The sequence below is a fragment of the Saimiri boliviensis genome, chromosome 6 (genome assembly GCF_048565385.1).
Source record: "Saimiri boliviensis isolate mSaiBol1 chromosome 6, mSaiBol1.pri, whole genome shotgun sequence".
NCBI classification, from domain to species: Eukaryota; Metazoa; Chordata; class Mammalia; order Primates; family Cebidae; genus Saimiri; species Saimiri boliviensis.
In genome coordinates, this window is record NC_133454.1 from 115275075 (window position 1) to 115289746 (window position 14672).

General features: G+C 47.9%; 2 protein-coding genes across 3 annotated transcripts in view; one reads left to right on the forward strand and one right to left on the reverse strand.

Annotated features, from left to right (window-relative positions):
* The window catches only part of CELF1 (CUGBP Elav-like family member 1), a 106136-nt gene extending 102170 nt beyond the window's left edge, over nt 1-3966 (reverse strand). Inside the window, exon 1 of the mRNA XM_074401421.1 lies at nt 3950-3966. The gene's annotated coding sequence lies outside the window, so the exon portion shown is untranslated. The remainder of the gene's footprint in view (nt 1-3949) is intronic.
* Nucleotides 3967-4138: 172 nt separating this feature from the next.
* PTPMT1 (protein tyrosine phosphatase mitochondrial 1) lies at nt 4139-14082 on the forward strand. 2 transcript variants are annotated; one of them, XM_039471210.2, is made up of 4 exons: nt 4139-4454; nt 4564-4644; nt 11131-11322; nt 13860-14082. In XM_039471210.2, exons 1-4 carry the CDS (start codon nt 4278-4280, stop codon nt 14016-14018), a joined length of 609 nt encoding a protein of 202 aa, XP_039327144.1. In that variant the 5' UTR covers nt 4139-4277; the 3' UTR covers nt 14019-14082. The 2 variants fall into 2 exon arrangements, with proteins under 2 accessions (XP_039327144.1, XP_074257569.1); XM_074401468.1 differs by lacking the exon at nt 13860-14082 and adding an exon at nt 11969-13797.
* Nucleotides 14083-14672: the final 590 nt, after the last annotated feature.

A 14672-nucleotide genomic window follows, 5' to 3' on the forward strand; every position in this document is an offset into this window, starting at 1 on the left:
TAAACAGAGATTGAGCCACTGCCCTCTAGGCTGGGTGACAGAGTGAGACTCTTGTCTCAAAAAACAAATAAACAAAATTTTATCCATATGGTTATAATGACCTTTATCAATATGTGTATGTGAGTATACAAAGGACACATATTGTATAAATCCATGTATATGAAAGGTCTAGAATAGGCAGATCCACTGAGACAAAAAGTAGATTAGTGGTTATCAGGGAATGAGGGAATGAGGAGTGATTGCTAATGGGTATACGATTTCTTTTTGGGGTGATGAAATGTTCTAAAATTAGATATTGGTGATGGTTGTGCAACCCTGTGAGTATATTAATAACCACTGAATTGTACAGTTAGGGGGTGAATTATAAGGCATATGCGTTATACCTCAATAAAGCTGTTACTAAAATGTTAACATTGGGGGGGCATAATGGAGTCTGTACTATCTTTATTTGTTTTTATTTTTATTTTTTTTGAGATGGAGTTTCGCTCTTGTTACCCAGGCTGGAGTGCAATGGCGCGATCTCGGCTCACCGCAACCTCCGTCTCCTGGGTTCAAGCAATTCTCCTGCCTCAGCCTCCCAAGTAGCTGGGACTACAGGAATGTGCCACCATGCCCAGCTAATTTTTGTATTTTTAGTAGAGATGGGGTTTCATCATGTTGACCAGGATGTTCTCGATCTCTTGACCTCGTGATCCACCCATCTCGGCCTCTCAAAGTGCTGGGATTACAGGCGTGAGCCACTGTGCCCAGCCTGTACTATCTTTAAAACCTTTCTGTGCATCTAAATTATTCCACTTTTTTTTTTTTTTTTTGAGACAAGAGTTTCACTCTTGTTGCCCAGGCTGGAGTACAATGGCACAATCTCAGCTCACTGCAACCTCCGCCTCCCGGGTCCAAGAGATTCTTGTGCCTCAGCCTCCTGAGTAGCTGGGATTACAGGCATGCCCCATCACGCCCAGCTAATTTTGTATTTTGAGTAGAAACTGGGTTTCACCATGTTGGCCAGGCTGGTCTCAAACTCCCAACCTCAGGTGATCTGCCTGCCTCGGCCTCCCAAAGTGCTGGGATTACAGGTGTGAGCCACTGCGCCTGGCCTAATTATTCCACATTTAAAAGTTTATTCCAGAGACATCACACCCCTAAAATGGCTATAATGAAAAAGACATAGTAAGTGTTGGTGAGCATGTGGCAAGATTGGAACCCTCCATACTCTCCTGGTGGGAATGCACAAAGGTGCAGTCACTTTGGAAAACTGACAGTTCTTCAAAAGGTTAAACATAGCATTACCTATGACCTAACAATTCCATGATTAGTCAAATATACAAGAGAGATGAAAACCTATGTCCATAACTTGTATACAAATATTCCCAGCAGCATTATTCAAAATAGCAAAAGTGGAAACAACTCAAATGTTCATCAACTGATAAATGGAGAAAAACATGTGGTCTGTCCATACATTGAAATATTATTTGGCAATTAAAAGAAATACAGTCCTGGTATTTGCTACAACATGGACAAACCTTGAAAACATTCTAAGCAAAGGAAGCCGGATATCAATACATAAGAGATATCTATTAAGAAAAAAAAAAAAAGCCTGGATGGGGTGGCTCACACCTGTAATGCCAGCATCTCAAAAGGGTGAGGCAGACAGACCGCTTGAGTCCAGCAGTTTGAGACCACCCTGGGCAATATGGTGAAAGCCCATCTCTGTACCAAAAATATAAAAATTTGCCACCGGATGTGGTGGTGTGCACCTGTGGTCCCAGCTACTCAGGAGGATGAGATGGAAGAATCACTTGAGCCAGGAAGGTGGAGGTTGCAGTGAGCTAAGATCGCACCATTGCACTCCAGCCTGGCCAACAGGAGTGAAACCCTGTCTCAAAAGAAAAAGTAAATTAAAAAAAAAAAAAAAAAAAAAGAAGGCCAGGCCAGGCATGGTGGCTCACGCCTGTAATCTCAGCACTTTGGGAGGCTGAGATGGGCGGGTCACCTGAGGTCAGGAGTTCAAGACCAGCCTGGCCAACATGGTGAAACCCTGTCTTTCTAAAAAATAAAGAGGCCAGGCGCGGTGGCTCAAGCCTGTAATCCCAGAACTTTGGGAGGCCGAGGTGGGCGGATCACGAGGTCAAGAGATCGAGACCATCCTGGCCAACATGGTGAAACCCCGTCTCTACTAAAAATACAAAAATTAGCTGGGCGTGGTGGCGTGGGCCTATAGTCCCAGCTACTTGGGAGGCTGAGGCGGAAGAATTGCTTGAATCCAGGAGGCGGAGGTTGCAGTGAGCCAAGATTGTGCCACTGCACTCCAGCCTGGCGCCTGGCAACAGAGTGAAACTCTGTCTCAAAAAAAAAAGAAAGAAAGAAAGAAAAGAAAAAAAAGAAGCCAGATACAAAGAGCATATATTGTATGACTCCATTTACTTTAAATACACTAGGCTGGACACACTGGTTCAGACCTATAATCCCAATATTTTGGGAGGCCAAGTTGGGAGGACTGCTTGAGCCCAGGAGTTCGAGATCAGTTTGGGCAACATAGTGAGACTCCATCTCTACAAATAAAAAATTAGCCAGGCATGGTGGCACACATCTGTAGTCCCAACTGCTTAGGAGGCTGAGGTGGGAGGATTGCTTGCTCCCAGAGGTCAAGGCTGCAGTGAGTCATGATAATGCTGCCACCGCACTCTAGCCTGGGTGATAGTGAGACCCTGTTGCTTAGAGGAAAAAAAAAAAGGAAAGGAAAAAGAAGTGCCCTAAACATGCTAAAGACGTAAATTTATAGAGCCAGAAGTTTGCCTAAGACTGGAGAATGATTGGGAGAAAATGGTGAGTCTCTGCTAATGGATATGGGGTTTCTTTTGAGGGCAATAAGAATATTCTAAAATAGGGCCGGGCGCGGTGGCTCAAGCCTGTAATCCCAGCACTTTGGGAGGCCAGGGCGGGTGGATCACGAGGTCAAGAGATCGAGACAATCCTGGTCAACATGGTGAAACCCCGTCTCTACTAAAGATACAAAAAATTAGCTGGGCATGGTGGCACGTGCCTGTAATCCCAGCTACTCAGGAGGCTGAGGCAGGAGAATTGCCTGAACCTAGGAGGCGGAGGTTGCGCTGAGCCGAGATCGCGCCATTGCACTCCAGCCTGGGTAACACGAGTGAAACTCCGCCTAAAAAAAAAAAAAAAAAAAAAATTCTAAAATTAGGCCAGGTTCGGGAGCTCACATGTGTAATCCCAGCACTTTGGGAGACGAAGGCCTGTGGATCTCCTGAGGTCAGGAGTTTGAGACCAGCGTGGATGGACAACATGGTGAAACCCTGTCTCTACTAAGAATACAAAAACTAGCCGGGCATGGTGCCAGGCACTTGTAATCCCAGGTACCTGGAAGGCTGAGGCAGAATCTCTTGAACCTGGGAGGCCGAGGTTGCAGCGAGCTGAGATCCCGCCACTACACTCCAGCCTGGGCAACTGAAGGACTCCGTCTCAAAAATAAATAAATAAATAAATAAATAAATAAATAAAAATAAATAGCTGGCATTACAACCATTCTTCTTACCTCTTTGTAGGTTGCCAGTTTTATATTTGAGCTTTTCATATTTTTCTTAATGATATATTATAATACATACTTTCCTACTATGTAAACACTGCTGTTTGGTCAAATAAAGGAAGGAGGCGTGCCCTGAGACGGGAGGGGAGGAGGAAGGCGACCTCATCCCAGGTCCCCTGTTCACCCTGGGATCAAGCCCTCACCCAAGTATCTCTGTTGCTCTAACCCTTTCACTCTCCCCTTCAGGGCTACCCGCCACACACCGTCTAGCTTTGTCTCCCGTTTGGCGGAGTCACGCCCGCACTTGGGGTCACTGCCCCTCCCTCTGGCCGAGGGTTGGGGGAGTGTTCCTCCTCCCTCGGCCGGAGTTACAGTTCCACACGCAGGGGTGCTTTCTGTCCTCCTCACCTGGGGTCACAGCCCCCTCCCTCTGGGGGCGGGGGGGGGAAAGGTTACCGGCCACAGGCGGAGGCCTCAGTTTCCCACGCGATGGTGCCCACCAGTGTCTGACCCGCGATGCGCTCTCCCTCGGCCCGGGACCCAGTTTCCCGCCCAGGAGTCCTCGGTCCCTCCCCCAGAGCCAGGCGGCCCGCCCCCACAGCCACCCGGTGCGGGCCCCAGGGAGACCTCGTGCCGCTGGCGGCCCCGCCCCGGCGCCCGCCGGCTGTTCTCGCGGGTCTGGACGGCGAGCGCGGGGGCCGACGGGTCGCCGCGGCGCCGGGCCGGGTGGGGCGGGATGGCGGCGGCCACCGCGCTGCTGCAGGCCGGCCTGGCGCGGGTGCTCTTCTACCCGACGCTGCTCTACACCCTGTTCCGGGGAAAGGTGCCGGGTCGGGCGCACAGGGACTGGTACCACCGCATCGACCCCACAGTGCTGCTGGGCGCGCTGCCGTTGCGGAACATGACGAGCCAGGTGAGCCGGGCTGGGGAGCCCGGGTCCCTGCCCAGTCCCCGCCGCGCCATCCCTGTCGGGCCGCTGGGGCCTGCGCCATCCTTGTTGAGCCACCTCTTTGCCTCGGCAGCTGGTACAGGACGAGAACGTGCGCGGGGTGATCACCATGAACGAGGAATATGAGACGAGGTTCCTGTGCAACTCTTCACAGGTGAGGGCCCGGGCCGCGGGGCAGACTCGGGGGCCCGTTCCCCTCGCCCACCGCCCTGGGTCTGAGACGGCTGGAAAAGTTTGGGGGAGGAGTGGCCCTGCTGGTGACCATGCCCCAGAACCAGGTGTCCCAGGCTTCTTTGCCTCCGGTCTGGTCCTCTAAACGGCACATGGAGGTAGTCTAGAAACTGAAAAGCATTTATTTAAAACTACAAGTTAGGCCGGGCACGGTGACTCACGCCTGTAATCCCAGCACTTTGGGAGGCGGGAGGCGGAAATGGACAGATCACTTGAGCCCAGGAGATCCACACCAGCCTGGGCAACATGGCGAGGCCCTCCGTCTCTACAAAAATCCAAAAATTAGCCGGGCGTGGTGGCATGCCCTTGTATTCCCAGCTACTTGGGAGGCTAAGGCAGGAGAATCACTTGAGCCCGGGAGGTGGAGGTTGCAGTGAGCTGAGATCGCCCCATTGCATTCCAGCTCAGCCTTGGGCTACGGGAGTGAAACAATGTATGAAAAAAAAAAAAAAAAGTACAAGTTGACAAAGTCTGATTTCTTCTTTGTGCACAAATGTATCCTTATTTCGGTAACTAAAATAAGAAACTAAATTTGAAAGGCAACTTTTCTGTGCCTTGCTGATTTCATTCATTCATTCTACACTTTAAGCGCTGAGTCAGCATTCCCATTGTTAGGCATTAGGGATGAAGGCCCTGCCATCTGTAAGACGAAAAGCACCCCCCTAACACGCCCCCCTCCCCAAATAGTTCATAAAACTATCCACTGAAAAACTGTAAAGAGTTAATTTGGGTGCCGGGCGCGGTGGCTCAAGCCTGTAATCCCAGCACTTTGGGAGGCCGAGGCGGGTGGATCACGAGGTCAAGAGATCGAGACCATCCTGGTCAACATGGTGAAACCCCGTCTCTACTAAAAGTACTAAAACTTAGCTTACAGGTGGCGGGTGCCTGTAATCCCAGCTACTCAGGAGGCTGAGGCAGGAGAATTGCCTGAACCCAGGAGGCGGAGGTTGCGGTGAGCCGAGATCGCGCCATTGCACTCCAGCCTGGGCAACAAGAGCGAAACTCCGTCTCAAAAAAAAAAAAAAAGTTAATTTGGCTCTGGTTTGGAGGAATTTTTACTCACATACCAGAAGTCATTGGCCGGACCGTGGCTCACGCCTGTAATCCCAGCTCTTTGAAGGCCGAGGCAGGCGGATCACCTGAGGTCAGGAATTTGAGACCAGCCTCACCAACTTGGAGAAACCTCATCTCTACCAAAAATACAAAAATTAGCCGGGTATGGTGGCCTATGCCTGTAATCCCAGCTACTCAGGAGGCCAAAGCAACAGAATTGCTTGAACCTGGGAGGTGGAGGTTGTAGTGAGATCACTCAATTGCACTCCAGCCTGGGCAACAAGAGCAAAACTCCACCTCAAAAATAAATAAATAAATAACAAAAGTCATGGTGGAACTTCAAAGGTCTCTCATAACATAACAAAGTTTAGGCCTAAAACATAATTGTCATTAAATGTGAATGGCTTGTCTGTGGAATATTCCACAATGGTTATTAGAAGATGTTATCTATAAAATGAGTTTTCAAAGAATAAAAAAAGAAAAGAAAAAGAAAAAAATGTCATCTACAACCTGAGCTATTTGATTTTTTTAAAAAATGTTGCCCTATCTTTATACTGTTTGGCATCTAATTGCACTAAATAATTATCTTTCTCATTTGTTTTACTGATACAGCATGATGAAGATACTATTATTTCAACCTGTGGATTTTTTTTTTTTTTTTTTTTTTTTTTTTTTTGAGACGGAGTTTTGCTCTTGTTACCCAGGCTGGAGTGCAATTGCGCGATCTCGGCTCACCGCAACCTCCGCCTCCTGGGTTCAGGCAATTCTCCTGCCTCAGCCTCCTGAGTAGCTGGGATTACAGGCATGCGCCACCATGCCCAGTTAATTTTTTGTATTTTTAGTAGAGATGGGGTTTCACCATGTTGACCAGGTTGGTCTCGATCTCTTGACCTTGTGATCCACCCGCCTTGGCCTCCCAAAGTGCTGGGATTACAGGCTTGAGCCACTGCGCCCAGCCTGGATTTTTTTTTTCTTAAGATAGAGTCTTGCTCTGTGGCCCAGTCTGGAGTGCAGTGGCATGATCTTGGCTCACAGCATCCTCCGCCACCTGGGTTCAAGCAATTCCCCTGCCTCAGCCTCCTGAGTAACTGGGACTACAGGCACGTGCCACCATGCCCAGCTAATTTTTTTGTATTTTAGTATTTAGTTTCACCATGTTGGCCAGGATGGTCTCAATCTGCTGACCTTGTGAGTCACTGTGCCCAGCCAACCTGTGGATTTTTTGAAACCTTAGAAATATTTGTGGGGGGATGGGGGTAAAAAATATGTACATATTTATGACTTGGCCAGGTGTGGTAGCTCTCACTCTTGTAATCCCAGCACTTTGGGAGGCTGAGGCGAGTGGGTCACCTGAGGTCAGGAGTTTAAGATCAGCCTGGCCAAAATGGTGAAACCCTGTCTCTACTAAAAATAAAAATATAAAAAAAAGGCCGGGCGCAGTGGCTCACGCCTATAATCCCAGCACTTTGGGAGGCCGAGGCAGGTGGATCACAAGGTCACGAGATCGAGACCATCCTAGTCAACATGGTGAAACCCCGTCTCTACTAAAAATACAAAAACTAGCTGGGCATGGTGGCGCATGCCTGTAATCTCAGCTACTCGGAAGGCTGAGGCAGGATAATTGCCTGAACCCAGGAGGCAGAGGTTGCGGTGAGCTGAGATCGCGCCATTGCACTCCAGCCTGGGCAACAAGAGTGAAATTCCTTCTCAAAAAAAAAAAAAAAATTGGCTGGGCGTGGCGGCAGGCACCTGTAATCCCAGCTGCTCAGGAGGCTGAGGCAGGAGAATTGCTTGAACCTGGGAAGTAGAGGTTGCTGTGAGCTGAGACTGCCCCACTGCACTCCAGCCTGGGCAATAGAGTGAGACTCCGTATCAAAAAAAAAAAAAAAAAAAAAAAAGGAGGCCAGGCAAAGTGGCCCAGGCCTGTAATCCCAGCACTCTGAGGGGCTGAGGCAGGTGGATCACCTGGGGTTGGAAGTTCAAGACCAACTGACCAACATGGAGAAACCTCATCTCTACTGAAAATAGAAAATTAGCCGGGTGTGGTGGCGCATGCCTGTAATCCCAGCTACCTGGGAGGCTGAGGCAGGAGAATCGCTTTGAGAGGCAGAGGCTGCAGTGAGCCGATATCATGCCATTGCACTCCAGGCTGGGCAACAAGAGCAAAACTCCATCTGAAAAAAAAAAAAAGAAATATGTTCATTCAGAGTCATAAAACCTGCAATATTTGTTAAGAGGTTAATAACAAGAGTAGCTGGAGCATATATGAAGTCTTTTTTTTTTTTTTTTTTTTTTTTTTTTTGAGACGGAGTTTCGCTCTTGTTACCCAGGCTGGAGTGCAATGGCGCGATCTCATCTCACCGCAACCTCTGCCTCCTGGGTTCAGGCAATTCTCCTGCCTCAGCCTCCTAAGTAGCTGGGATTACAGGCACGCACCACCATGCCCAGCTGATTTTTTGTATTTTTAGTAGAGACGGGGTTTCACCATGTTGTCCAGGATGGTCTTGATCTCTTGACCTCGTGATCCACCCGCCTCAGCCTCCCAAAGTGCTGGGATTACAGGCTTGAGCCACCGCGCCCAGCTTGAAGTCTTTTTTTTTTTTTTTTTTTTTTGAGACGGAGTTTCACTCTTGTTACCCAGGCTGGAGTGCAATGGCGCGATCTCGGCTCACCGCAACCTCCGCTTCCTGGGTTCAGACAATTCTCCTGCCTCAGCCTCCTGAGTAGCTGGGATTACAGGCACGCGCCACCATGCCCCGCTAATTTTTTGTATTTTTAGTAGAGACGGGGTTTCACCATGTTGACCAGGATGGTCTCGATCTCTCGACCTCGTGATCCACCCGCCTCGGCCTCCCAAAGTGTTGGGATTACAGGCGTGAGCTACCGCACCCGGCTTTTTTTTTTTTTTTTTTTTTTTGGAGACGGATTTTCACTCTCGTTACCCAGGCTGGAGTGCAATGGCGCGATCTCGGCTCACCGCAACCTCCGCCTCCTGGGTTCAGGCAATTCTCCTGCCTCAGCCTCCTGAGTAGCTGGGATTACAGGCACACACCACCATGCCAAGCTAATTTTTTGTATTTTTAGTAGAGACCGGGTTTCACCTTGTTGACCAGGATGGTCTCGATCTCTCGACCTCGTGATCCACCTGCCTCGGCCTCCCAAAGTGCTGGGATTACAGGCTTGAGCCACCGCGCCCGGCCTGGCTTGAAGTCTTAAAGCATAAAGTTTGCCCAGTTGCCAGAGAACTTATTTCTCCTATTTCTTCTTTTTTTTTTTTTTGAGATGGAATCTAGCCCTGTTGCCCAGGCTGGAGTGCAGTGGTGTGATCTCATCTCACTGCAACTTCTGCCTCCTAGTTCAAGTGATTCTCCTGCCTCAGCCTCCTGAGTAGCTGGAATTACAGGTGCCCACCACCATGGCTGGCTAATTTTTGTATTTTTTTTGTGGAGACGGGGTTTTGCCATGTTGGCCAGGGTAGTCTCAAACTGCTGGCCTTGGTTGATCCATCCACCTCTGCCTCCCAAAGTGCTGGGATTACAGGTACAAGCCACCGTGCCTGGCAACGTAGTTCTTTGTAAATGATAACATTGCACTAATGAAGGTCAGTGCATTGTTTTAATTTTATAATGATAACCCTATTTTCTACTATGTGCTCCCTAAAAATCTGTTGTAAAAAAGAGACTTATTGACAGAGAAAAAGAAAGCCCTAGCAAAATACTGTACCCCAAACCCTGCAGCTGAATCACTACACAGGTGCCAAAGTTATGCAAAAAAAGTTACACTGGCTGAGCGTAGTGGCTCATGCTTGTAATCCCAGCACTTTGGGAGGCTGAGGCAAGAGGATGGCTTGAGGCCAGGAGTTTGAGACCAGCCTGGGCAACATAGTGAGACCACCACTCCACACCAAAAAATAACAAATTAGCCCAGCACAGTGGCGTGCACCTATAGTCACAGCTACTTGGGAGGCTGAGGTGGGAGGACTGCTTGAGCTTAGGAGTTTGAGGCTGCAGGGAGCCATTGCACACCACTGCACTCTGACCTGGGTGACACAGCAAGATCATGTCTCTAAAATAAAAAAAATTTTTTTGAGATGGAGTTTTGCTCTTGTCTCCCAGGCTGGACTGCAATGGTGCGATCTCTGCTCCCTGCAACCTCTGCCTCCTGTGTTTAACGATTCTTCTGCCTCAGCTTCCCTAGTAGCTGGGATTATAGGCATCCACTACCGCGCCTAGATTTTGTATTAGTAGAGACGTGGTTTCACCATGTTGGCCAGGCTGGTCTTGAACTCCTGACCTCATGTGATGTGCCTGCCTTGGCCTTGCAAAGTGTTGGTATTACAAGCATGAGCCACTGCTCCCAGCTAAAATAAAATGTTAGACGTTTGCAGCTGAATTTTTTGCAGCAAAAATATATATTGCTAGTATTTTGCAGCTAAAGATTCAAGTACCCAAAGGGGACTTTAATAACATTTTATCTGCCTATGTGATGGCTCACACGTGTAATCCCAGCACTTTGGGAAGCTGAGGGGGGCAGATGACCCGAGGTCAGGAGTTCGAGACTAGCCTGGCCAATATGATGAAACCTCATCTCTACTAAAAATACAAAAATTGTGGCTCACACCTGTAATCCTAGCGCTTTGGGAGGCTGAGGTGGGCAGATGACCCAAGGTCAGGAGTTCAAGACCAGCCTGACCAACATGGAGAAACTCCATCTCTACTAAAAATACAAAATTAGCTGGGTGTGGTGGTGCATGCTTGTAATCCCAGCTACTTGGGAGCTTGAGGCAGGAGAATCCCTTGAACCTGGGAGGCAGAGGTTGTAGTGAGCTGGAATTGCACCATTGCATTCCAGCCTGGGCAACAAAAGTGAAACTCCATCTAAAAAAAAAAAAAAAAAAAAAAAATTAGCCAGGCTTGGTGGCTGGTGCCTTATAGTCCGAGCTACTCTGGAGGCTGAGGCAGGAGAATTGGTTGAACCCAGGAGGCGGAGGCTGCACTGAGCCAAGATCATGCAACTGCATTCCAGCCTGGGACCAGAGTGAGACTCTGTCTTTAAAAAAAAAAAAAAGGAACACTTTAAATCTTGGACATAATTCTAACTCAGCAGCATATAGCTGTAGTTTGATGAGAGACGAGGCATTTAGGCTAGCCATTTTAAAGGCATTTCTTTCCTCACCTGGAATGGGGAAAAAAGCATTTCTGTAAGAAGTTACTATTTTAGAAAACAGGAAACAGTATATTCGCATTGTAGTAAACCCTGAAATGTTCTTATTGCTTTGCTGCCTCTTTGTAGCCCATCATCCCACCCACAAGAGATTTTTTTTCATTCTTTTTCATATTGGTGGACCTGGTTCCAGGAGTGGAAGAGACTAGGAGTCGAGCAGCTGCGGCTCAGCACAGTAGACATGACTGGGATCCCCACTTTGGCCAACCTCCAGAAGGGAGTCCAATTTGCTCTCAAGTACCAGTCGCTGGGTCAATGTGTCTACGTACATTGTAAGGCTGGGCGTTCCAGGAGTGCCACTATGGTGGCAGCATACCTGATTCAGGTACAAAAGTTTTTTCTGGGCCAGGCATCATGGCAGGCGCCTATAATCCTAGCACTTTGGGAGGCTGAGGTGGGAGGATGGCTTGGGCCCAGGAGTTTGAGATCAGCCTGGGCAACTGGCAAAACTATCTCTACAAAAACTACAAAAAGGTAGCTGGACATGGTGGTGTGCATCTGTAATCCCAGCTACTTGGGAGGCTGAAATGGGAGGATCACTTGAGCCTGGTAGATAGAGGCTGCAGTGAGCCGTGCTTTGCGCCACTGCACTCCAGCATGGCTGACAGAGTGAAACCCTGTCTCAAAAAATAAAAAGGTCGGCCGGATGCAGTGGCTCAAGCCTGTAATCCCAGCACTTTGGGAGGCCGAGGCGGGTAGATCACAAGGTCAAGAGATCAAGACCATCCTGGTCAACATGGTGAAACCCCGTCTCTACTAAAAATACAAAAAATTAGCTGGGCATGGTGGCACGTGCCTATAATCCCAGCTACTCAGGAGGCTGAGGCAGGAGAATTGCCTGAACCCAGAAGGTGGAGGTTGCGGTGAGCCGAGATTGTGCCATTGCACTCCAGCCTGGATAATAAGAGTGAAACTCCATCTCAAAAAAAAAAAAAATTAAAATAAAAAGGTCTTTCTGCTCCCATTTATAGCAGATTTCCAGAACTTCAGTAGCATGGTCTACTGGTGGGCCTTGTTGGAAGAAGCTATGTGCTTGATTTCAGGCTGTTGGAAGGTGACGTGGTATGATGGAAAGCACCTGAGCTTTGTGACAGGATAACCTCTGCCGCCTGCCAGCTAGGATCAGCAAAAGTGGCTTCTATCTTATGCTGTTTTCTCAAACTAAATGTGTTACGAAGTTTAAAGAAGAAATTACATCAAGTGCTAGCCTACAGCAGGCACTCTAAAAATGGAGTTGCAAAAGATATTGAACCCAGCAAAAGGCTGGAGACACTTATTCTAATATCATGTCAGGAAACAATACTGTAGATAATAGTGCTGATGCATTTTCAGCTTTATAGTACTCAAGTTTCTTCAAGTATTCCAGAGTAAAGTTCTGGATATTAGTTTCTGGAAACAGGTTCCAAACTAGATTGTGTCTATTAATTTGCCCCGATTGGCAGGTGGAATGCTTTAAAGATATTTAGGAGAGGGCTGGGCATAGTGGCTCATGCATGTAATCCCAGCACTTTGGGAGGCTGAGGTGGGCAGATCACCTGAGGTCAGAAGTTTGAGAACAGCCTAGCCAGCATGGTGAAATTCTGTCTTTACTAAAAATACAAAAATTAGCTGGGTCTCCTGGCACATACCTGTAATACCAGCTACCTGGGAGGCTGAAGCAGGAGAATCACTGGAACCCAGGAGGCGGAGGCTGGAGTGAGCTGAGATGGCGGTGCTCCTGCACTCCAGCCTGGGCAACAGAGCGAGACTCCATCTCAAAAAAAACCAAAAATTTAGGAGAAACAAATACCCTGTAGTCCGTCACGATTCCCTCTTATCTTGCATCCTCCCAGCTTGACTAATTTTTGTAACCTGAGTTACAAAATGTCTGGTTCCCACAGAGCATTTTCTAAGTCATATGAATAGCTAAGTCTGGCCTTGCATTATTGTGGACTAGTGAGTATATGGTTGAACAATACTAAAATTTTGGCCATAAGGACTCTGCTGGAAACAGGGTCTCAGGAGGGTATTTTGCACCAAGTAAGAATTGAATCTAGCAAGCTAGAAATCTGTATTTTCTTGGTTCTGTTAAGTTATAAACCAATGAGTATCTTTAGGTCATATTAACCCTCCTAGTTCAATTATAAAAGTACTTGTTTTTCTAGCCATAGTGACACGTTGCATGAAAACATCTATTGCGTACTCTTTTCCTAGAAATTCCTGTAAACAAAAGCCCAGATTGGAGAGGACATGGAGTAGGCCTAGGCAGTCTTGAACTAAGGATCTGTTTCCCATGTGTAACTTTCTTCTTCCTGCATTTGGCAGAGCAAGAATTGGGTAGAAACACTGACTTTCCACCTTGCCTGTTGCATAGTATTGTGAGACTGGCTGACTTCAGTGGTTAAAAGTGCTATCCCGCCGGGCGCGGTGGCTCAAGCCTGTAATCCCAGCACTTTGGGAGGCCGAGGCGGGTGGATCACAAGGTCGAGAGATCGAGACCAACCTGGTCAACATGGTGAAACCCCGTCTCTACTAAAAATACAAAAAATTAGCTGGGCATGGTGGCCCGTGCCTATAATCCCAGCTACTCAGGAGGCTGAGGCAGGAGAATTGCCTGAACCCAGGAGGCGGAGGTTGCAGTGAGCCGAGATCGCGCCATTGCACTCCAGCCTGGGTAACAAGAGCGAAACTCCTCTTAAAAAAAAAAAAAAAAAAAAAGTGCTATCCCATTTATAATACAAGGAGCATGATTTTTAATGCCTCCAAAATGGAGTTGCCAAATAAATGAAATTCTTGGAGTCGTTTAGCACCTGCTCATGGGTCAAGGGCACCTTGACACCTGCTTCTTTCTTTCTCTGCTGATTTCCCAACCCTGTACTTCAGGTGCACAAGTGGAGTCCAGAGGAGGCTGTAAGAGCCATCGCCAAGATCCGATCACACATCCACATCAGGCCTGGCCAACTGGATGTTCTTAAAGAGTTCCACAAGCAGATTACTGCAGGGGCAGCAAAGGATGGGACTTTTGACAGTTCAAAGACATGATGTTTATGGATTAGAAAGAACTCAAGACAATCCTGCTTGATACATAATTAAAAAGTTAACAGGACCAACTGGGCTTAAGCCCAGATTTGACATAACAGAAATGTGCCGATAGGTAACAAGTAATTTTGCTCTCTCTGTCTTATTTCATTTTCCTGAAATAACACTGTTGTGGGACTAGAAAGAAAAGATTTAGTGTGGCTTATATTCATGGGATACAGGATAGGAATGGGGCTATCTTTTGTTCTTTTTTCTTTTCTTCTGGAGACAGTTTCACTCCTATTGCCCAGGCTGGAGTGCACTGGTGTGATCTCGGCTCACTGCAACCTCTGCCTCCTGGGTTTGGGTATTTCTCCTGCCTCAGACTCCAGGAAGCTGGGATTATATGCATGCGCCGCTATGCCCTGCTAATTTTTTTGTATTTTTAGTAGAGCTGTGGTTCCTCCATGTTGGTCAGGCTGGTCTTCAACTCCTGACCTCAGGTGATCCACCCACCTCATCCTCCCAAAGGGATTATAGGCATGAGCCACCACACCCAGCCTCTTCTTTCCTTGAATAGGGCTGAAGAAGTATTTTTCTTTTTTCTTTTTTTTTTTTTTTGAGACGGAGTTTTGCTCTTGTTGCCCAGGCTGGAGTGCAATGGCGCGATCTCGGCTC